General features: G+C 42.2%; 1 protein-coding gene across 7 annotated transcripts in view; it reads left to right on the top strand.

The window, feature by feature from the left end:
* Positions 1-22,527, top strand: part of DOCK10 (dedicator of cytokinesis 10) — a 161,068-nt gene that overhangs the window by 17,183 nt on the left and 121,358 nt on the right. Inside the window, exon 1 of one of the 7 annotated variants that reach the window (XM_057417158.1) lies at positions 13,452-13,760. The exons of 5 other annotated variants lie outside the window; for them this stretch is intronic. In XM_057417158.1, coding sequence (XP_057273141.1) covers positions 13,596-13,760 — 165 coding nt within the window. In that variant the 5' untranslated portion in view covers positions 13,452-13,595. Of the gene's footprint in view, positions 1-13,451; positions 13,761-22,527 lie in introns of those variants that run through there. One more of the 7 variants, XM_057417160.1, reaches the window with a different exon arrangement.

Raw genomic sequence — 22,527 nt, 5'->3', positions numbered from 1 at the left:
AGAATGGGGTTGAAAGTTGCAAGGGAGTATATTTGAAGGGAATCTATGCATCACCATGTGTTCACTTGGGTATAACATGCTCTAATGAAAGCTTTGACAGCACAGACAACTTGCTTGAAAAACAACAATGAAACAATCTTCAGGGTTACAGTTCCAGCATGCAGTCTGTAACATTGAAATTATTTACTTGCGAATTTGCACTTTTTCAGCTGGAGCTACTTAGGAACATAAGCCTGTTGAATGCCCAGCTGCCAGCAAAACAGCAAGGGGGTGGTCCAGGAAGTGGGTCATCTATTTAAATCTCTAATTGCATGTTCAGCACAATGAGAGAACTGCCTGCTTCCCTGAAATGAATCAATACGTTTGTAAGTGTAAATAATGGCTAATTCTTGAAAAGCACTGTCTGACTGCTTTGTTCTGTGTTTCCTGCTGGCGTTGAGAAGTCCTGGAAGACTAAATAAAGAAGAGGTCAATGTTTGGGTACTATGTAAAACTACTAGGATCCCTTGGAAGTTCTGTTGAGATGTGTCATGATAAAATAGAGAATGACATCAATTCTCTTATATACGAGATCAGCTTTTTGTTCTTTTCAGTAGTCTGAAGTGGTTCTACAAGAAAAGGATTTTTTTATCAATATCAGTTAATTGAAAAATAAAACAGCTCCACAGCAGATATGATTAAGACTTTAATAATAAAAACAAATGACTTGCAACCAGACATTTCAACCGGTGAGAATGAAAACTCTTTGCACATATGTGTATGTAGCTCATAGTTTCTACCCATATTTTAATCTCCTTTGGACTTCAGTTTTAATCTTTCAAAACACACATGTTACTAATCAAAATATTATTCTTCTAAAGATTTTTTTTCCCTGAAATACCAACCAGAAGACATATGTTTTTAGAGACTGTGTTACATCTTAACAAACACAGACCAAACAACTTGTAGTTGGGCTGGTTTTGCTAATTTTGTACTTAGTAGAATAAAGACCCTTGTGGATGTGAATGCTAATTGATACCAGCAACACAGGTTTGTTATTTTGGGGTTTTGTACGATGTTGTTCTCTTCTGGAGTTCATGTAAAAGAAAGGGAGTGAAACTCTGACAAAGAGACATGAAACGAAAAACACATGTTGCACAGAAAAGCTCTCCAGGGGACAGAACACCACAATGTAGCTCATTTAGATGCTAAAATAGCTGTTACTTGGTCTGATATAGTGACCAAATTATTGTGCTGTAAAAGAACCCCCAAGATAATTTCTAACAAGTGCAGGATGTGTTTTGTTTTGTCTTTTGGGATGCTTTTTCTTTTCCATGGTGATAAGGGAAAAAACTGTGGTTTTCAGGTACTTTTTTAAATGGGGCATGAGAGGTAGCATAGGAGCTGGGTATCAGTTGTTTCAGGTGTATCCTCTCTGAAAGGGCTACTACATCTCGCTGAGGACTGTTGGTCTGAGGGACCTTGTGGGTTTTGCATGCTGTTATATGGGTGGTCTCCCTGCTCTGTTATGCAACTTGGACTCTCTAGCTAGTACAAAAGGAGTGGGGATATGAGCGCCCCCTGAGGTTCTAGATGTGCTAAGAAAGGAAACGTTTTGGGGCTAATGAAAACCCCATTGTAATCAAGAGAATAACTTCTGTTGTATGATAGTAGCTGGCCTGACACACCTACAGATCCCATTTCTGTGAAATGGCTTCTCTTGTGGAGGCTGATGTTTATGCCAGCAGAATTCTGTGTAGGTGGATTTCTGTGTAGAAATTCGTGTTTTGTCCTGTGTGCTTTAGCCCCAGAAGTATTATGGTTAGGCTATATATGACATGATCAGACAGGGAAGGGCTGCTTGGTTTGCTCCCCCTGGACCTATCAGGTTTGGGGTTTTGTTTTGAGCAATCTTTAAAAACACCACCAAACAAACAAAAAAAACCCCCCAACCTTTCCTTAATATTTTTAGCCTAAAAATGCTTCAGGGTCCTGATTTCTAGTTGCTTTATTTTGGGGAAAACAGCCATTGGATTCTTGGCCCTACTAAGGTAAAAAAGAATCTGAAGCCACATTATTATACTGCTTGTGGAAATAATCCATATTCTTCTTGTGGGATCTTTCCTGTCAGATAAAATGATACCTCTGCAGCTGCTCTGTTTGGGGGAGTGAGATGATGGGACACCAGCGCCTGAGACAACACAGTTTTTGCTGGCCCCTGTATATACAAATTTTACTTTGCGTTTCTTTTCTTACTTTATCCACATTTTGTGCCTCATTTTCCACTTTGCAGCTGTAGAAGCTTATGCTCGGAAATTGAATGAGATTGTTCCTTTTGCTTCCTTGCTCCTGGCTGAACTCTCTGCATATGAAGCCTGCCTCAAAGTGAAATTGCCTTGAAATAATAAAGAGGGATTATACAGCTGACTTGGAGTTGAAAGACGCCTGATTGGGGGCCTCTTTTGCTCGCTTCTGTTAGGTTAGGAACAGAGCCTTCTGCAAAGTGAATTTGTAATGGCCTAAATGGCCAGTTTGTAGCCTCTTGTTCTTGTCTTTGTGTTAGCCTTTGGCTTAAGTAGCTCTTCCGCTTCGGTTGTGTTTACGGCTCTCCCAGACAGGGCACAAATTCAGGCTTTGGTTTGCTCGGCTGAGCAAGCTGGGTTCTTACACAGTCATGGAATAGCTTCGTTTGGACAAAACTTCTCATGGTTGTCGATTCCAGCTCCCTTCTCAAAGCAATTCCAACTAAATAAGGTTGCTCAAGCCCTTGTCCAGTCAAGTGTTGAGACTCCGCAAGGATGGAGATCCCGCAGTCCCTGTGGTGCCTGTTCCAGAATTTGACTGCCCTTCATGGTGAAAACTTATTGTATTGTATTTAATCGGAATTTGCCCCATTGTATTCTCTTCACTGTGTCTCATCCTCTGCCAGTGTATCTCCAAGAAGAGTATCTGCTCTATAGCCTACTGCTAGGTACGGTACAGGCCAGCAAGATTTTCCGTACACCTTCATTTCTTAAGCATGGACAAACATAATTTTCCCAGCATTTCCTCATAGGTCCTCCAGCTTCAGTCTGTCTTGCTGATATTGCACAGGACTCGATGCAGTGTGTCAGTGGACTTGTACTTGGTATCTGAGAACCAGACGCATCAACCTTTGCTAGAGACACCTTGCTTTATATCTACATGGAATTGTGTTCATAGCAGTGTCATATTAGTAGTTGATCGTTTTGGCACTGGCCACTGCTTCCAGCTCTTCCCCCTTTATTTTCACCTGCTGAACTCCCAGCTTGCAGTAGAAACTCTTCAAGACATTTGATGTTTTGAATCAAGAGTTTATTAAATTCACCTCAAATGCTTTACACAGCTAAACTCCTGGCTCCCTGGGACAGCCTATTGTTCTTGTGGAGACTGGAAAGGGGTTTCTTGGCTTGAAAATCCTAAAGCCTCCTAGGAACAGCATGTGCAGAGCCAGGTAAGATTTGTGGCTGATTGCTATCACATGCATAGTTTGACTCAGAGGCAGAAGGTGTTGGATAATACTCTTGCCCTGTCAGTCTGGCTTCTGGGAGAAAGAGGAAGGGTACCAAAACTGGGAGGCAGGAGATGAGCCAGTGTAACCAGGTTATAAATGCTGACATACTAAAGAATAGGAGACTGTGCTGGAAAGCTGTGACCTAGGAGGAGATGCTCTCTAAGTTAACTGTCTCTGCATAAGATGCAGTGATGTGCTGGAGAAAAAGTTACTGTGATTCCTGGTAGACACTGAGAGTATGGGTATGTGAAGCTGGTGAAATTGTGTGTGTGGACTTCAGAGTCCCAGTGAAGGGACAGATAAAAGTCTTGTGTCTTCTCCATCTTGCTTGTGGCTGTTCCTTGACATCCAGGCTGCCACGAAGTGCCACACTCTAGCTCTCTAACTGTTTTTACCCTGTGTTCATGTGCCATTGATAGAATCCTGCTTCTCTAAGATTATCTGGTAATGCCTGTGTCTCGTGTAAGTAGTTAGGATTTGTGCATGAAGCCTGACCCATTCATTTAGTATACAGTTCCACTGCTTCTTGATGGTAAACAGTTAATGTTTTTCTTTGTTAAACAATATGAGAAACATTAAAAGGAAGAATTAATTTATCTCATTTAAACTCCTACCTCAAATGTGCATATTTTCCTACTCAAATTAGTTGTTTGGAAAGTAAAGGAGTGTATGAGTAGATAGGAGCAAGCCAAGAGATACCTTCCCTTGCAGGCTCTCTTGTCTGCTAAAAAAGAAATGTGCTTTCAAAGAGCTAGAGGCTGGAAGTATTCTGGTTATGAAGCAGTTCTATTTTTTGTTATCTGTTCTTAGCTGGGTTGCAAGTAGAAAGATGTCATTGACTTGGGCTGGAGGCAGATTGGAATAAGGTGCTTTTTCTAATAAGATATCACTGTCCTAATATTCTGCTTTACTCCAGATTTCGGTGGTGTCTTTTTGAAAGTAACTCTATCTGGGTCTATAGGGTAACTCTGTAAGTAAGTAGGGTAACTCTGTAAGGTCTATAAGTAACTCTATAGGGTCTCTCTATTTGTTCTTGTTTTGTATTTCTAGCCTGTATTTGGAAAGTACTAATTTTGGACTGTGACAAGGAAGAGAGACTAGGTTGCACACTTGGCGATAGAGGTCAGTGAAACAGATTTTTGTGGCTCTTGTCCAAAGTGTGTTGCTGTCAGTGAGAGTTTCTACAGTAGGTCTTTGGTAGGTTGGTAGGGTTTTGATCACATTTTAGAGGAGAAGGGGTAGTTCATTAAACCACTGTGCTATTCAACCCATATTCAGGCCATTTAACATAGAGAACATTGCTGTACAAATGGCACCTCATCCAAACCCACATTATTCTTAAAACCTCATTAGTGGACAGTGACTTCTGTTAGAATCATGCAGTGTGCCACTGGGAGAATGGGCTGAGGGACATTCCTCCCAGAACCCTGGAGCTGCTCATTTCTCTTTGCAGTATCTCTGTAAGTGAAAGGGCTGGTGCCAGGGTAGCAGACAGACAATGAACTTGCTCTTGTGTGGGAACACTTTCCATGTATCTGAGAGTGCTTCACTCTTTAAAATTAATTTGTGAAAAATCTAGACAAAAGTATTTGGAGTTTTTGCATGTTACAGAAATCTTGGACCTTGACAAGGTAACAGACCTGTAACATCTGTCACAATAAATAACAAATTGGAGTAAATACAGGCTAGTGTGCTTGGTTGGTTTTGGTTTTTGTTTTTCTTTTTTCTCCATGCCAATTTTGGTTTTCAGATTCTCTCCCATTGGGTTGGTGAAGTGGAATTCTTTTGGAACTTCAGGACCAGCTGCTGATAATGCTGTGTAAGAGGTTGTGTGCAAGTTGAACATGGATCTTTCTGAAAGAGGGTAATAATTTTCTACCAGTTCTTTATGGGAGCCAATGGGGCAGTTCCTGTTATTTTTCTATTGTGGCTTATTTGTAAATTCTTCTCTTCAAAAGTGTGAGCCCAGCCTTATTTGTAAATTGTGGTGAAAAATATTCCTAAAGTTTATCTTACTACATGGGTTTTGTTTAACACTGTGCCAGAGAAAGGATGAATTTGGGTAGCTCCAGCTAATGCTCCTCTAGTTTTACGTCACAATAAAAGTTCTTTTAAAAAACAAACATTTGCCTGAGAAGTTGTAATTTTTCCTGGTGTGAAGTTAAATATTTATTTTTACTGTTACATGTTGAAGGAAACCACAACTCTTTAGAATAATAAGTGCTAGATCCAGAAGCCACTGAAGTGCGCTGAAATAAAGAGATTTTAATCACTGCCTGTACAGTACCATTCTCCCATTTTGCTTAGTCTAAGACTGGAGATTAATCCCATTGATCTCAGGGAGTCTTTAATTGTGGAAAACTACTTGTCAAAATGAGAAATCACTCATCTGAGTTGGAAATAAGAATGTGTCCACTATTTGCATGCAAGTTATATGTTTATTTCACTTTTTTATGAGGATAGTAATTTGAGAAACCCCTTCAGGGTTAACTTCTGTCATTGGCCTGTTGCAAGTACTTACTTCAGTCTTTTTTGTCATTTTGTCTCTGTTTCCTTGTCTGCTAAATGGTTGCAATATGTTGTGTTGCCATTAATAAACTGCTGTAGGATCTAAGAGGAAAACCTCTGCATTTTGGCCACGTACAGTGTGGTAGTAATAAAGAGCACACCACTCAACTTGAGTATAATACTTTTCACCAGATATCAACATGAAAGAGAAATGCAATGTTGAGAAAAGCATTAGCACACACAGTCACTGAGAACCCGTTTCTGTGGTTGTCAGACCTTTATTTCCCCCCATGCCCGTACATCGTGGTTTCCATTTTCAGCAGGTTAAGTCAAGAAACTGCAGAGTTGTAAGAACAATTGTACAGCCCTTGCTGGGCTCCCTGTTCTGGGTATCGGTCCCCTGTTGAGCACCCTGCGGTATGGGTAGCACGCAGGCAGGATTTGCACAAGGCTGCTCTTTGAGCAGACACACGTTCTCGTAGCCTGCTCCCTCTTTCTGTGCCGCATATAGCACTGTGCTGCACAGGCGGTGGTCGCTTTGCGTAACTCATCAGTCAATGTGAACCATGCAGTGTTTTCAAAGGTGAGACAAACAGCAATCCTAATCCTGCAGCCCTTCTTTGTGCTGTCTCCCTAGCTATGGTGAAGAACATCTGACTAATTTTTAAGGGGTTTGGATAGTACCATTGATTTTTATTATTTTTTTCTCTTAATTTTCCTCCTAATGGAAAGAGGAGATTTTATAAACACAGTTATTTGAACCGTGTTACTTCTCGTACCCAGTGAGGAAAGCCGAGTGTGGAGGTGGATTTGTCTTTCATGTACTACTCCCTAGAGGGTGCCATACGCTCACTTTCCGCTCTCTAGCTTGTAGCCAAGTGGCATTGCAACGGGTTTTGTGGCAGCACTGGGGATGTTGCCCTGATGTAAGCATTGCTGCTGTAAGGTAAGAAGAAATAAAATTAGGTAGTTCAATGATTTAAACCCCTCTTGTATAGCTATAACCATATGCTACTCATTAGGCAGTTTGCATCGACTGTAATTTAGTACAGGTAAGAATTGCTTGTGTTGGTCAAGGCTAGTTCATGAGAAGGAGATAAAATTTCAAGACAGAAAAAAAAGCTGTGTGTCATTCAGGAGCTGTACTGACCAGTTACTGCAGTAAATGCCTGCTTTCCCAAGTCACTAAGGAGCAGCTGGTAGAAACTAAAGAAATACAAAGCCTGTGTACTTCTGACTGGCTTAGAAACAATGAAACCTTAGCGTTTCTCATAATTAACTATTTTTAATAAGTGCATAAGTTTTCTTTGAGATAGGTGTGTGATCATCCTGTATGCTTTAACGCTTATTTTTTTTTTCCTCTTCCTCAAAGCGTGTGATGGCACTGCTTCAGCCTGACACTGCACAGTCTCTTGTAGGCCACTGAGGTGCATGTGCAAGCTTTGGTACATAACTGTGTTGGAAGAGAAGATGGGGCAGCTCCTCAAGATAGATTCTCATGGTCTCCCAGACTTCCACTACCAATCAGGAAGTAGACAGCGAACAGCAGCTAGTACTGGAAATGCTGCCTCTGTGGCAGTGAGATATGCCACTGTAATGTGGTATCTGCTGTGTTGGTTTAAGGACACAGCCATTAGAAAAAGTGCATTGAAAGATCTAAGTTTATACTGTTCCTTAGGCATAAGATGTGCAAGGAAAAGGAGGCACATTAATCGTAGAATCGTAGAATAATTAGGGTTGGAAAGGACCTTAAGATCATCTAGTTCCAACCCCCCTGCCATGGGCAGGGACACCTCACACTAAACCATCTCACCCAAGGCTTCGTCCAACCTGGTCTTGAGCACTGCCAAGGATGGAGCATTCACAACCTCCCTGAGCAACCCATTCCAGTGCCTCACCGCCCTAACAGGAAAGAATTTCCTCCTTATATTCAATCTAAACTTCCCCTGTTTAAGTTTTAACCCGTTACCCCTTGTCCTGCCCCTACAGTCCCTAATGAAGAGTCCCTCCCCAGCATCCCTGTAGGCCCCCTTCAGATACTGGAAGGCTGCTATGAGGTCTCCACGCAGCCTTCTCTTCTCCAGGCTGAACAGCCCCAACTTCCTCAGCTGTCTTCATACGGGAGGTGCTCCAGTCCCCTGATCATCCTCGTGGCCCTTCTCTGGACTTGTTCCAACAGTTCCATGCCCTTTTTATGTTGAAGACACCAGAACTGCACACAATACTCCAGGTGAGGTCTCACAAGAGCAGAGTAGAGGGGCAAGATCACCTCCTTCAACCTGCTGGTCACGCTCCTTTTGATGCAGCCCAGGATACGGTTGGCTTTCTGGGCTGCAAGTGCACACTGTTGGCTCATGTTCATTTTCTCATCAACCAACACCCCCAAGTCCTTCTCCGCAGGGTTGCTCTGAATCTCTTCTCTGCCCAACCTGTAGCTGTTCCTGGGCTTGCTCCAACCCAGGTGTAGGACCTTATACTTGGCATGGTTAAACTTCATGAGGTTGGCATCAGCCCACCTCACAAGCGTGTCAAGGTCCCTCTGGATGGCATTCCTTCCCTCCAACGTATCAACCAAACAAAGGCTTCTGTCATCAAGCAGACTGCCATGAAGACTACCTCTTAGAGTACTTCATCTGTTTAATCTGGGTCTTGGTGCTGGTTCCTTGGAGGATGGTTAGGATTCCACAGTGTGTTTTGAAGTAGCAAAGCTTAAAGACTTTCAAACTTGTGTACATTTTTCTCCCTTTGCTTTCCTTTTCCTCTGCATCCAAGTCTTTATGAGAACAAATACTGGAAACAAGGACCTTTGTCTCTGAGGGAAATTCACTTTGCTAAGAAGATTATGTCTGTCAGCTATTTTTGTTTTGGAAGGGTGATGTGGGATAATGTGCAGAGATGACGCAGTAGCACACCAAAATGTGAGTGACCCTAATCTCTGTCAAGGCAGAGACCATGGTTTTGTTTTATCTTGCTGGAAGTGCTTGCCTGCTAATTGTATAGGCTACACCTTAACAGAATTTTTACCATAACTTTGGGTCTATGTGTAGAACTGCAGGTGATGGTCACTGGCCACGTTGCTTATGTGTTGTTGGGAGCTACTCATCATCTGTCCCAGAATGATGTATGCTGAATAGTAACTCACATAGAATATCCTGGAGATAATGAAAGACTTGCTCTACTCTTCCGAGAGAACATTTCATGCTTTAAAACAGTCGGGGCTTGCAGGGAGGTCTAACTCCAGATGTGCTCAGCCAACTGCTGTGCATGTCAGTGTGCACCAGAACATCACCTGGACTAGAACTGTCCCAAGCTATTTCTGATTGAGTTATGCGAGGGAAATAGCTCACCTGGCAAAGTTTTGCACTATCTCTGATGAAGGATTTTCAGTGAGTGGACATTGTTTTGCCAGTTTATTACCCAGTTAAAGTTTAGGTAAATTGTCCTGTGAGCCAGCTTCAGAGTGCCAACAGGTTGCTCTCTGTGACAGTAAGTTTGTATAAATCTGATTTATAATAGTGAGTACCTTGCTCAGCTGGATACTCGGGCATCCTTTAGTAAGTCATAATGGTGGCATGAGTGTTATCTGCAACAATGCTGCTCTTGGTATTTGTACTGTCATGCTGTCTTTAGTCCCTGTTGATGGCTTGGGGCTTTTGTGGGCCAGACTGACCAGACTGTTGTAAGCAGTTCTAGGGGTGTTCCTGTTTTTGTGGGTGGCTCCTGCAGTCACCTGTCATTGCTACTTTAGGATCATCATGCTTCAAAAGCTTCTGTGAAACTTCTCAGTGCCTGTCACACAAGCACATCTTGGGGAGGAGGGCTTGTCTTCTGGAGAAGGGTGCATGCCATCTTGACAGGTGGGCAAAAGGTTCTAACCTGCAGCCATTCTCTTTGCAGCCCCATCCAGGGTTGGAAGGAAGAATCAGTGTTTCATTTGAAAAGTCACCTTCTCACTAAAGGATCTCCTCCAAGAACTGCCTTTCTCTCTTCCTGTTTGAAACCCTCAGCTGAAGACCAGCATACCAATAGGTTATATCCTGTTTATTCAGATGACATGAATTCAGATGTCACAAAGAGAAAGGAACATTAATGGAATAAAGAAAGCTGGGGGAAGGAAAGAAATGTTTTTAATGTGGTGTGCTAAGGAGGCATGAAATAGGAGTGTTAGAAAATGTTTGGTAGCACCTTTAGAAAGTCTTGCGGTGTGCAGAAACAGAAGTGCAGGAAAATTGCAGAAGAGAAATAACTCAGGGCTTGAAAGAGAAGGGGTTTGCTCTCTGCCACACACTGCCTGCTAGAGACAGTTTACCTCTTCAGGCCCTGGCTGTCCATTTCCAGTGATGGCATCTGTTTCATGTGGAAGCTGAGGCCAGATAATGGGTAACTGTCAGCTCAAGGGTGCCTCTGAACTCTGCTTTCTTAGTGCAGACTTTGTAAGACATGGCAAATGAGACCCACTTCTGCTCTTGCACAGCTTTACTGCTGCACAGACCCAGCCCTTGGAGTTGCCAAGGACTGGGTCACTGAAGTCATCTGGGTTAAAACAACTGTTTTGCCTCTCCAATTCTTTGTTACTGTTGTTTTTCCATTGAGGTACCTTTTAGTGTTCTGCTTCCCATCCTGTTCCTTTAAACCATCATGCCGGTGTTAACACGGCTACTTAGCATAGCTGAAATGAGTGGTGGTTAAGAATGGAGTGAGAGTGGGCAGAAGATGGATGTCTTCCAATGTGGATACTCATTAGCCTAACTTGTTGCCAAAGTCTTTGTAATGGGGAATTCAGGAATTGCTTATACAAAGGAGTATTTTGCTTCCAGGGGGTTTCACTGAATTCAGTGTCTGGATTAAAGTGCTAATTAATACAAAATAGTGCTTGATGCTTCACTGTAAATGTCGCTAACACTGTTGATAGTCGATATATAAACATAATGTATGCTAACATCCCTTCGTCTAAAAACAAGGCTGTTGGTACTGTGTGTGAGTCCAGGCACTTTCCAGTGATAGCTCATGCTTCTGTGAAATTGCCTTAAAACAGAAGGGGGGTTTTAGCTCTTCAGTGGTTTCTTTTCCCCTGTGCCATAACTGCTTTTTCAGTTCTTGAATTGTGATCAAGGCCTGGAGGCTACTTTTAGCTGGCTTTGGCTTGTTTACGTTTTTTTGGACTAAGTGTCATCTTTCTCTCCCAAAAGATGAAACGCCAAGATTATGTCATTCCTACTTGTATCTAATAATAACTTAATTACAAATAATTGTAATGAAATCACTTGGGCCACTGACAGAGAATAGTTCAATCCAAGGGCCACTGACAGAGAATTGTTCAATCCAAAGACCACTGAAACGGATGGGATTCTTCGCTGAGAGTGAAGCAAAGCTTTGGGGCAAGCCCTGGGGAGCTGTTCCATGTATGTGTGCATGCATGCATGCAGCAGAGTTGGGCTCTGCTATGGAAACCAAATTTCCTAAAACCCCTGCCAGCTCTCCCAGCTGAATGCTGGTGAGTAAAAGAAGATGCTGTACAGACAGACAGGAGATGCATTAGGACCCCCCAGGGTAGCAGAGCAGTTGCCATAACAGCCAGCAACAGACGTTATCCAGGCCCATATTGCTGCTGGTGGAATTAGAGTAGGAATGTAGGTCTCCCAGCTGCCAAGTGCATCTTTTGTGTGGCCAAAGTGTCGGTCGCAATTCTGGAGTAGGCAGGGGACTGATGAAAACATAAACAATAGCAGTGACAGCAGGCAGGATTGCTGATTTGGTGTAGAAACTACCCAGCTGTGCCACTGCACTCTTGTAATTGCATTAGAGAAGCCAAACTAACAAGCATGATATGAGGCCCCTCTGCAGGGTGTGCTGGTGGATAGGCAGGGACATCATGTAATTGTGTGAAGTCTGTGCCTGGTGAGATCCAAGGGGAAGAGCCAGGTAGGTCCATTGGCAGATCTGTGGGTGAGCTCGTGTTTTGCCTACCAGTGCTGCTAGATATTTTCTATATACCCTCAAAGCAGTTTACTCTAAAGAAACAAGGGCAAGAAATAATGGCAGTGAGATTGTTGCATTCAAAGGACAAATTTCAAAGATTTAGATTTTCTGGCAAATGCTTTAATTAAAATGATGTCTTTTGCCAGATCGCTGAGCAATTAAGCCCTAATCAAGCTCAGAAGAAAGTATTTCCATGGAATGTTTTCAGTGCAATTCCTGATTGAGATTGTGAGGAGGAGTATTATTTACAAAGATCTCATTAGCAGACATTATAAGGTTGCTTATGTCCCCATGGGAACTGATGCCAAAACTTTCATGGCCTTCATTAGAAATCAAAAGCCTTTTGATGCAAGGTAAATACAGTTTTGGGTGCATGTGTAATAAAGTTATACATATTAGCTTAAAAGCAGCTTCTCTGGAAACCCTATTGGAAATTCTTAGTTTTCCTAATGTGTAAGAGAAATCCATTTTCTGTAGATATTTTTAGTGCTAACTTCCTCTCAAGTGCTATTATCTTACACACTCTACCATTAATGCTTGCTGTGTTTCCAGGTCAGTCATGTGATTGCTAAGCATCCCTGCCTGCTTTTTGAATGACTTGTCAGGCAGGAGCCAGGAAGTCAAGTTGTTTCTGCTGACTGCCTGATCGGCAGCTGATTCTTGCTGCCTGGATCCCAATTGATAAAGCACTAAACTTCTTTCCTCTTACCCTTCTTGGAAGGTCATCAGCGTTTGGTTCAGTGTGAGACCCCGTCAGCAGGGACCCTTCTCAACACAAGCCTCCTATGTAGATGTAAAAATGTATTACTCTGCAGAAGGCACGCATGTGTGGGAACACACAACAACTACACTATTGAAAGGCATTTCAGAGCTGCACACTGCTGTTTCTCATTGAGCCACAGCTATTTTAGCATGAGCTGGATGAAGCAGTCCGCATTTCTGCATTATTTTTTTAATTTCTTTTTCACCACTTGTTACATTTACAACTCAAATGAGCTCTCTGTGCTTCAGAAAACTGCAAGAAATTAAAAGATTAAACAGATCCCTCAGTGAGCTTAAATATGTGTCTCTTTTTTATTTTTTTTTTTTGGTAAAACACCCTAAGGCAAAGTATTTTAAAAAGATGATGAGAGCTAATAAATTTCCAGATATTTGCTATTTTGCTACATATGACTGTTTAAAAAAGAAACTGATCCTGGCAGTTGTTGTGGATGCCTTTGTGTGTGTTTAATGAACAGCTGTCTCTTTTGAACTAGGAATTTTAATACTTTCAGTTCCATGAAACTGGAATCAGAGGAGGCAGCTGATTGTATAAGAGAGGGAGCACGTTTTCTCGTGTGTATTCAGAAGCAGAAAGGGAGGGAGAGGGAGAGAAAAGCATCGTAATATTGCATGTGTTTCAGTTCCAGTGGATCAAATCTTTCCTCTGTCTGCATCCAAGCTATTTGGTTGTGATCAGATGATCAGAGCTCAAGGAAGTGATTGGAGCGCGAGCTGGCTGCAGCTGCACTGTAGTCTGTTTTCAGGGACAAGGAGCCACTGTTTTTCAAACATAGCATAAACATAGAAGTTATTTTGTAGGCTTCAGGATGCAGATATGGGTTGTGCTGCCAGCATTGTTCTGCTCCAAGCCTTTCGTTCTGTGGTACAGAGGAACTGTCCACATATCTGCAGGCGACGACGGCGAGAGGAGTTGTCACATGAAATTCTCCCGCTGGATAGCGATGATGAAATGAGCAGACCCAGGACTCTCATCATAATGGTACGGTATACTTTAATCAGCAGAGATGCAGGAGAATTACCATTACAGATGTTAACTGTGATTATTTTTTTCCCCTATGTATGTTGTAGAGAGAGAGCATTGCCAGGCTATTTGTCACTGTAGGTTACTTTGCTGGTAGATTTGCTGTCTCTGTCAAACAGAACTGGAATCTTACTTTATAGGTGAAGCTGAGAACTATATGGAAGCTCTCTATAAAGTAAATGTTCTGTTAGTTAATTGTTGGTGGGGTTTGTCGCTATTTGTGAAACAGGCAACACTGGAGATGGTAATGTGGTTATGTTTTATTTCAGACTTGGAATTCCAAACAGCAGACAGCTTAGGAAATGTTTACTAAGTCTGTTCATCATAAAAACAAACTCAAAAGCAAAAAAAAGCAAGACAAAAAACCCCTTTCACCCAGGATGCTGTTGGAATTTATATCAAGTTATATGAAAATAAACTCATATATATCTTTCCTGTAAACTGTTTGCAGCAGTAAAATGTTTGCTGGATCACTGCTTTCCAGTTTAGTGACTTGCCTCCATCCTTTAATGAAGAGAGGCTTTGAAAGGCTTTTGGTCTTCAAGAATCATTTTCTTTCTGAATTAAATTGGACAACTTTTATTTTGTGGTGGGAATATAATAAGCACTGTAGGCTTATTAGGAATAAGTGACAGGGTTATTTCTCATTATAAATCACTATTTCAGAATAAGGAGTATACTTACTGCTTAGTTACCACTGCCCTTTGCCAAATAACGCAGTGAGCATTTCCAGAACCCTGGAGTGGCTTAAATCCAAGGTGGCAATGATTTGGTACTGTGTGACTCTCACTTGATAAAACATTTTACCAAGACATGCAAATAGTGTTTTTGCCAGTTTGTCAGGACACTCGTGTGTATCATTAAAGTGTAGAGATTTATTTATTCTTTTAATTCTAGGTATAATGTTACGGTGAAGTTGAAAGTTCATCCCTCTGATACTCTAGCTGTATCACACAGGGCGTGTAGTTAGAAGTGGGTGATGGTAACATTAGAGAATTTAATAGCTGTCATGAGATCTAGCAATGGTTTGAATAGAGCATTGCTGCCCAAAGAGTGGTGTGTGATGCAGTCATGGCAACTATAGTAGCTAGTACCCAATCCAAGTGGTGCTTTATGTATCAGCTGATGGTGTTAGCCACTGTATGGGGAGGCTAATGGTCATAAGGAGGAAGGGGATGGATTTCATCATTGTGAAGCTGATGTTTAATCTTCTTTCCCATGGGGGATTGGAACTAGATAATCTTAAGGTCCTTTCCAACTCTTAACTGTTCTATGATTCTATGATTCTTTTACTTTAAAATCCACTATGTGTAAAGCAAACTTTTTTTTGAGTTTTTGTTGGTTTGTATTTTTTCTCCATTTATTGGTTAAATAAATGACCCCAACAATATTTAAACAAATGACTTTCTCGTTCCTGGTAGTAATTTCAAGCATAGTGGCGTGAGAAGGGCCCGAAAGAAATTGCATCATGTCCAAGTATGGATCATCTGTGCAACTTGCTTAGGTCCTTGGCAGAAAAGGATAGTCTTGGGTGTTGTGGCAGCAAACAATGTACCAACCTCCCCATACCCACACACAGTTATCAGCAGCTTGAGTTACAGTTCTTTGTGTGGTAAATCCTTGGAGAACGGGCTCCGAGAACTACAGCAAAGGTCCATGGGCTCTCAGAGAAGTGAGGCTTTACTGCAGCATAGAGGGAGCTGTGGAAGGTCCACCACCTTGCAGAGCTGGCAACACCCAAATGGGAGTCATGCTGCTCAGATGGTCCATTCCTTGCTGCTGGATGTGGACTTTCAGGGATTCCCTCCTCGTCTCAAACACATCCACCCATTGTGTAACAGGGGCTTTGTTTTCTGAAGCAACAGTTAATGCCCTGGTATTTGTCCTGTCAAAGTGCTGTTCTTCCCCAGGAGAACCGTGGGGTCATTTTTCTCCCCTTTGAGAAGAGGAGGAGGAGTGGTTTGGCCCTGTCACAAGGCTGGTGTAGGTGCAGGGCAGGCACTTCAGAGGAAAGTTTCTGGGCAGGGAACGGCTTGGAAAAATGGTCCTCCCTCACACATCCTTCTTTGTCTTCTGAATGTGTATTATTACTGTGTCTTTTCATTTACAAGCAGTTATGTCACTATCTAAAATAATTTGCCATTGAGCTTTGCAGTTAGGCTTAGTAATGATGTGGAGACCTGGCAGGTTGAGAAGAAAGCACTGCTTCAGAGTACTTAGGTGGCAGAAATGGATGGCCCTGTTTCCACCAGAATTCATGTTACTTGAAAGAGCAGCATGATAGAGGGCTGGAGGCTACTGAACCTTAATAAAATATGTTATGGTCCTAATTGGTATTTTCCCCCTTGGTCTGTTGTAGATTATTGAAGTTTATGTCTGGATAATACGGTGGAAACAACTATGTAGACAAGTGAAAGAGTGCTTAGTTCACAACGTTATTATGCACATTGTGCAGATGCCAAGAGCTAAAGTGGTCCCAACAAGATTACTGAGTTTTCATGTCTGAGGCAGTGAGTGATTGGGGTGCCTGAAGAGTAGAGGTGCGGAAATCCTAAAATACAGAGCATCTGAAATATACTGACATGCCTGGATGTACTTGTCAGAGGCTGCGGCCTCCTGTCAGCTGAAGGTCTCGCATTTTATATATTCATGCCTTCAGATAATATGGTTCTTCTCTTCATAGCTTGTGTGCCACTGGCAATAAGCTGCTTACTGAGAGTATTAGTATTTGGTATTGAATTCAGGTGATAAACTCTGCCACCTTTTGGAATGGCTTTTCTAAGTCCCCAGGCTCTGCTGCATGTTCTTGCAAGTTTATCTGTCCCAAGTGAAGCAAAAGTAAAAACCTCAATGTTGTCTTAATGCAGAAAGCAATCCCAAGGCAGAGAGAACACCAGTCTACCCTAAAATACTTCAAGTAAGTATACAGCTTTATAGATGTGCCCCATTTTCCTTTGTTAATCCCTGAAGGGAAGCATTCTTGTAGGATATTCTCCTAGGAATTGTGCTTTTGCTAGTGGCACTTCAAGTGGGAGATGCTATGGGTGCACTCCATGACAAAAGAAAGGGAAAAAGCCCGAGTATAGCCTCCAGCTATTGCTTAACAACTACCTACTAATCACAGTATGAAACCTTTAGGCATCACAGCAGGTATTTCTAGCATTCTAGGCCTTGCAGAAAGTGAAGACTGATGTGTTTATTCACAGATTATTTTTCTTTTCCCCCTCCTTTTCAGTTTGTTAGTTTAGAAATCTGGTTTTATCCTTGGGCAAGACAGATTAATAATCAAGTTTAGATCTTGGCTGGATCCGTGGAGCAGGGAGAGATATTTGAAAGACAAAACTGGAATTTTTTTGTCAGTGACAAAATGGTGTGTCATCATGTCTTGGACACAGTCCTTGGAGTTGCCAGATACATGCAAAGTATCCAAACAATCTCTAACTGATTCAACTTGTGCATCTAATGTGCTCAGTGACTCTGCATCTTCTTGTTTTCTGTACCTTTAAGAGTATGTCTGTAAGAGCTGGTTTTCAACATGAGTTCATGAGATGGTGAGGTTTGAGATACTGAAAAGCTATGTAGAGTGAATGCAAATGACTGTACATGCTGTTTCTGCAAGAAAAAGGAAAAGAGGAAGATGCATGAAGGAAGAAAATTTAGTACATGGGGTTAAGTGGTACTGTTTGGTGTTTGGAGTTGTGACACTAGCGTTTAAGATGATGCTTTTCATTTTGAACTTGTGACTTGAACTTGAGCTTTATCTAGTAGGTCATTGTTTTCTTTCATGTGATTTGTTTTGAACTGTGGCAGCTGAGATTTCTGTAGAAGATAAGAGCAGAGGGTGATATTTGAGGCTGCAATCCTCCTGTCTACCCCCACCTCCCTGCCCTTGGTAGCCAGCCACACAAAAATGTGGTAACGTGTTTGCATTTTGAATAAAATACCATAACTTGAACTGATGTGTCAGCTTGAACACAGCAAGGTGACAATACCACTCTAGTTAGTTTTTCATCTCTGAAAAGAACAGCTTGCAGGGATTTTCTCCTTCCAGTTGCAGAAGAAGTAGGAGACCCTGCTTTGTTGCACAGGTGCAGGATGACAGCTCTGCTGTGGCATACAGGTGAGGGTGGGGCGCTGCCCTGGCTGCTTCTCAGATCACTTAGTTTGTAAATGTCATTTTAGCCTTCTAAAGGCAGTAGAAACAATAAAAGCATGGCTTTGAGAATTTTCCCTCATCTAATACTAACCTTTAACTCCAGAATTACATTCCATGAGTTTTGTTGCATGATCTGTGTTAATTTTATGTTCCAGTTGAAATAATTCAGGACACTCATTTCTTTAGTTGCATACGTTTACCTACTGAAAATTTGTACCATATGCATACTAAGTGCTGTCAATAGATGGCAACTCCAAGAATTGCAAGATCTCTGACTCGTAATTTACTGGTTTTGTAGATGGGATTGTCTGTGTGTACCCAAATGGGGAGGACTTGCAGTGGCTTTTGGAGGTCAGCATGAGGCCCAGCTCTGGGAATAGAAGGGTGTTCTCTTCCTCTGATGTCTTGGAGGAGGGATTGTCTTTGGAAAGCCAGACTGCCCAGGGCTGTGAAGTTCAAAAGAAGTACTCAGAATATTCATACCTTTTAGTTCAAGTCAGAAGCTTCAATGTGTAATAATTTTTTAAACAACAATAAAAATATGTAGCTTTGACTTTAACCAGCTTCCACTTTGGCACTTGGCCTCAGCAGGAACAGAAACAGGTCTTTGTTTGAATAAATTACTAACATCAGAGTGGAAAAGTAGTAGTAATGCACAAAATGCAGTTCTAATTCAGAGCCACTTTTGCAAGTGTTCTTGTTACCTTTGTGACTTCTTTGCCTTCTGTGCCTGATGGTCAGCAGATCTGCTGGTAACTGCAGAGTGATGGCCAGCCTCATCCCTTTGGTGCCTGGGGTCAGCAGGGCTTGGCACTGTCATCAGCAGGGCAGCGTAGGAGGGACGGTGTCAATCTTCAGAGCAGTATTTGCTCTTCTACACTTGAAGATATTTGGTTTAGGTTTGGCTTCAGCAGCTATGGCTCTGGGTATAGTTTCTTAAATACAGTTGAGAATGAACCCAAGAAGTGGCTCTGTTTTCATCCTTCAGAGTGTTGCAGTAACATTTAAAGTATACATATGTTTTAAAAAGAGACAACGTTAAAAACTGCCTTTTTCCACTGAGCAAATCTTCTCTGACTTTTGTGCTCTGAGCAATAACATTTTATGTTGCTTTCACTTCTTATTAGTGGTGGAGCAATGTGTGTGGTGTAACAGTATGTGGAATGACATTGTTACGAATCTGTTAACCAAATTCTTATGACAGCTTATGAAGAGTGTGGACTCAAAAGAATGAAGTGATAAAAACATCCTCCGACATAAGAGGAATTTATTATCTTTTGTTAAAAAAATGTAGAAACAAGGTATTTATTTGTAAGCAATGCCTCCCTGAAAGTGTAGGATATAAATTAAAGGGGCAGAGACAAAAAAGACTCTGTAAGTAGCAGTGCTTGGGAGTGCTTTGGGAAGGCTTTGTGATTTTATGCATTTGATAAAAATCAGATTGTAAGATGCATGTTCAAAATGATCTTGGGAGTGGAGAAAAATGACCTATAAAAAGACAAAGTAATGAAAGCCAAGCAGGCATAGAGAGAAACGCACACACAAGGGAGAAAAAAGAAAACCACATCAGGTTTTTCAAGCTTTGGCCACCTGCTTTGCATAATAAGCACATTAATAAACAAATCTGTACATACACATGCTTGATTTGTTGCAGTTTTGTCTGAGATGCTCTGTCTGCAGTTCTCCTTGGCTCTAGCTCTGATAGGCTGTAGCAAATGCCAGCTTTCCATGTTTCCCTTGGTCATTTTTGCTCTTTGCGTCTTCCTGCAGAGGAAGTTAGGAGAGTTGGGAAAAAGATCACAGTGGTCTCACTGGCTTGGGATTTTGGAATTCAGTAAGCTATGGTTGTAGGAAACTTAAGCTCTTTACGTGGTGTAGTGCCCTCATACGCCAAATCAGCCGTGAGTGCAGATCTTGCATTTATGTTTGCTTTCTTGTGTTTATCACAATATGAAGTACTTGAACAAATTACAAAGAAAAGCACTGGAACGGGTTGCCCAGGGGGGTTGTGGAGTCTCCTACGTTGGAGATATTCAAGGCCCGCCTGGACAAGTTCCTGTGTGATGTACTCTAGGTTACCCTGCTCTTGCGGGAGGGGTGGACTAGATGATCTTTTGAGGTCCCTTCCAACCCTTGGGATTCTGTGATTTTGTGAGAACATAGATTTAAATGCCAAGTGCTAGCCACAGTATGAACTGTCTAAAATAGCCACAATAATATCCTTGAAGTTCTGGAGACTTCAAGAAAATGCTTTGAAATGTATGCCATACAGAATTTAGTAGAGGTATTTTGTTTCATGCTGTCCGTGGACAGTGTAGTTGTGGACTGAAATATAAAACATTTGTATATATATGTATATACATATATATATATGTATTTGTGACCAGCAGCTTCTAGGTCTATTTTCAGAGATGTTCTGTGGGATTTTTATTGTACATCTTGGGCTGCACAAGTAGTTCCAGACTTGTAACTCAGTTACTCAGTTCAAGTAATTTCTCTTTTGCCTCCCACGGAGAGGTTTTGGTAATGGGATCTGTGACTGCTCCTGGCACTATACTGACCAGACTGTATGGGTGGGCTAGGTTGTCAGTTAACATCTACAGAAATTGACTGGAAGGAGAGATAGTGTCTTTTTCTGTGTCTTGGCTCACAAGTGGTAGTGTGCTCCTGTAGTTGGGTTTGGGCAGCATGGGATGTTTCCATTAATTGTATAGCTGTCCATAGCTCACATGAGATGGGTTATCATAGCATCACAGAATGGTTTTGGTTGGAAGGAACCTTAAAGATCATCCAGTTCTAATCCCTCTGCCGTGGGTAGGAACACCTTCCACTAGACCAGGTTGCTCAAAGCCCCATCCAACCTAGCCTTGAACACTGCCAGGGATAGGACAGCCACAGCTGTAACCTGTTCCAGTGTCTCACCACCCTCACAGAGAAGAATATTTTCTTAATGTCTAATATAAATCTACCCTCTGCCAACTTGAAGGCATTCATCCTTGTCCTGTCACTACAGACCTTGTAAACAGTCCCTTCCAGATTTCTTGTAGGCCCCCTTAAGTTATTGGGAGACTATGAAAGACTGTTTTAAGGTCTCCCGTGAATCTTCTGGTCTCCAGGCTGAACAAGCCCAACTCTCTCAGCCTGTCTCCATAGCAGAGGTGCTCCAGCCCTCTGATCATCTTTGTGGCCTCCTCTGGACTCACTTGGGGAGGTCTATGTCCCTCTTGTGTTAGGACCCCAGAGCTGGATGCAGGACTGTAAGTGGCAACTCATGAGAGTGGAGCAGAGGGGGAGAATCACCTTCCTCAACCTGCTGGTCATGCTCCTTTTGATGCAGCCCAGCATACGGTTGGCTTTCAGGGCTGGGGCAGTGCAGGCAGTATGAGCCAGAAGGATGCTTCATATGCACCCTGAGCATGTCTCACGTGCTTGCACTGCATTACCAATGACTGTGTGCTTGTGGGCATTCACAGCTGGATCACTGACCTCTGCTGCACAGCTGGAGAGCCTTGGGCTGGGAGGGTGAGCAGCAGCAATATGTGACCATCTTTGGCCCAGGCTGTGGTAGACTGGTTCCCTTCTGCCAAGTATGGTGAGTTGCAGCTGGTTCAAGAAGCGTACAAAGGAACAGTAAATTAAACTAATGCCTTCAGAAAACAATATTACTGCCAGTCCTCAGCCCTTGCCATCACTGGCATTAACTCACCATTAACTGCAGCACTGAGAGCCAGGCTGGGCTCTATTTTTTTGTGCTGTTATTGATACAGAATCCTCCGAGTAGAGCTGATCTGGATTTAAATGCATATAGCTGAGTCCAGTGTCCACTTCAGGCCTTTGGCTGCAAACAGGGGGATATTGATTTAACATGGAAACAGCTGTGCCCTGTAAGAGCTACACCGAATGAAGAAGGGAGTGATAAAGAAACTGGGGCCCTCGGAGAACACCAGCCAGCTGAAAGTACTGCCAAAGTAAAAGCTGCTGGGAGAGGCAAAGAGGGGGGAGGGAGAGCTGTCGAGGCAAAGACAGTGTGTAAGAGGGGAAGAGTTCAGTGATGAGAAAGAGAAGCCAAGTGGAAAATGCCATTTTGTCTCATCTGAAATGAATTAGGCACACTGCTGCTAAACTTGGGTGAGATCTGGTTTTTGAAGGCAAGTCACCACTGCTCTATGTTGACACATCAAAATATTCTGATACTTCTTTTTCATCTCTCTTTGTTCTTATCAAAAGCTTTGGTTTTGGTTCACAGTGATTGTATCTCTTCCTACTGCTGTTAATCGCTTCTCCTTTGCTCTTTTTCCACCCTTTCCTACCCAGAGTGGATAACCATCTTCTGCTTTGACTTGAGGATAAATGCACTCCACTCATCTCCTGGGTGGATTGTAAATCTGAATGGAGCATGACAGAACTGTTCCTGATATTTCTCACTTCCATGAAGTTTCTTCTTCAGACCAGTAATCTTTATGCATTTGGTCTCGGCCCCAGTTTAAATCAGAATTCTAGTTCAGCACATTTCAGACAAAAGCCATATGCAAAGTTTCATTGCACACAAGAGATGAAGAAATATATCTC

Source organism: Pezoporus wallicus, unplaced genomic scaffold (assembly GCF_028554395.1).
Source record: "Pezoporus wallicus isolate ANWC-B61680 ecotype Strahan unplaced genomic scaffold, APGP_CSIRO_Pwel_v1 contig_360, whole genome shotgun sequence".
In the NCBI taxonomy this organism is placed as follows: domain Eukaryota; kingdom Metazoa; phylum Chordata; class Aves; order Psittaciformes; family Psittacidae; genus Pezoporus; species Pezoporus wallicus.
The sequence above is the reverse complement of the archived record's forward strand: the minus strand, read 5'-3'. Positions and strand labels throughout refer to the sequence as shown.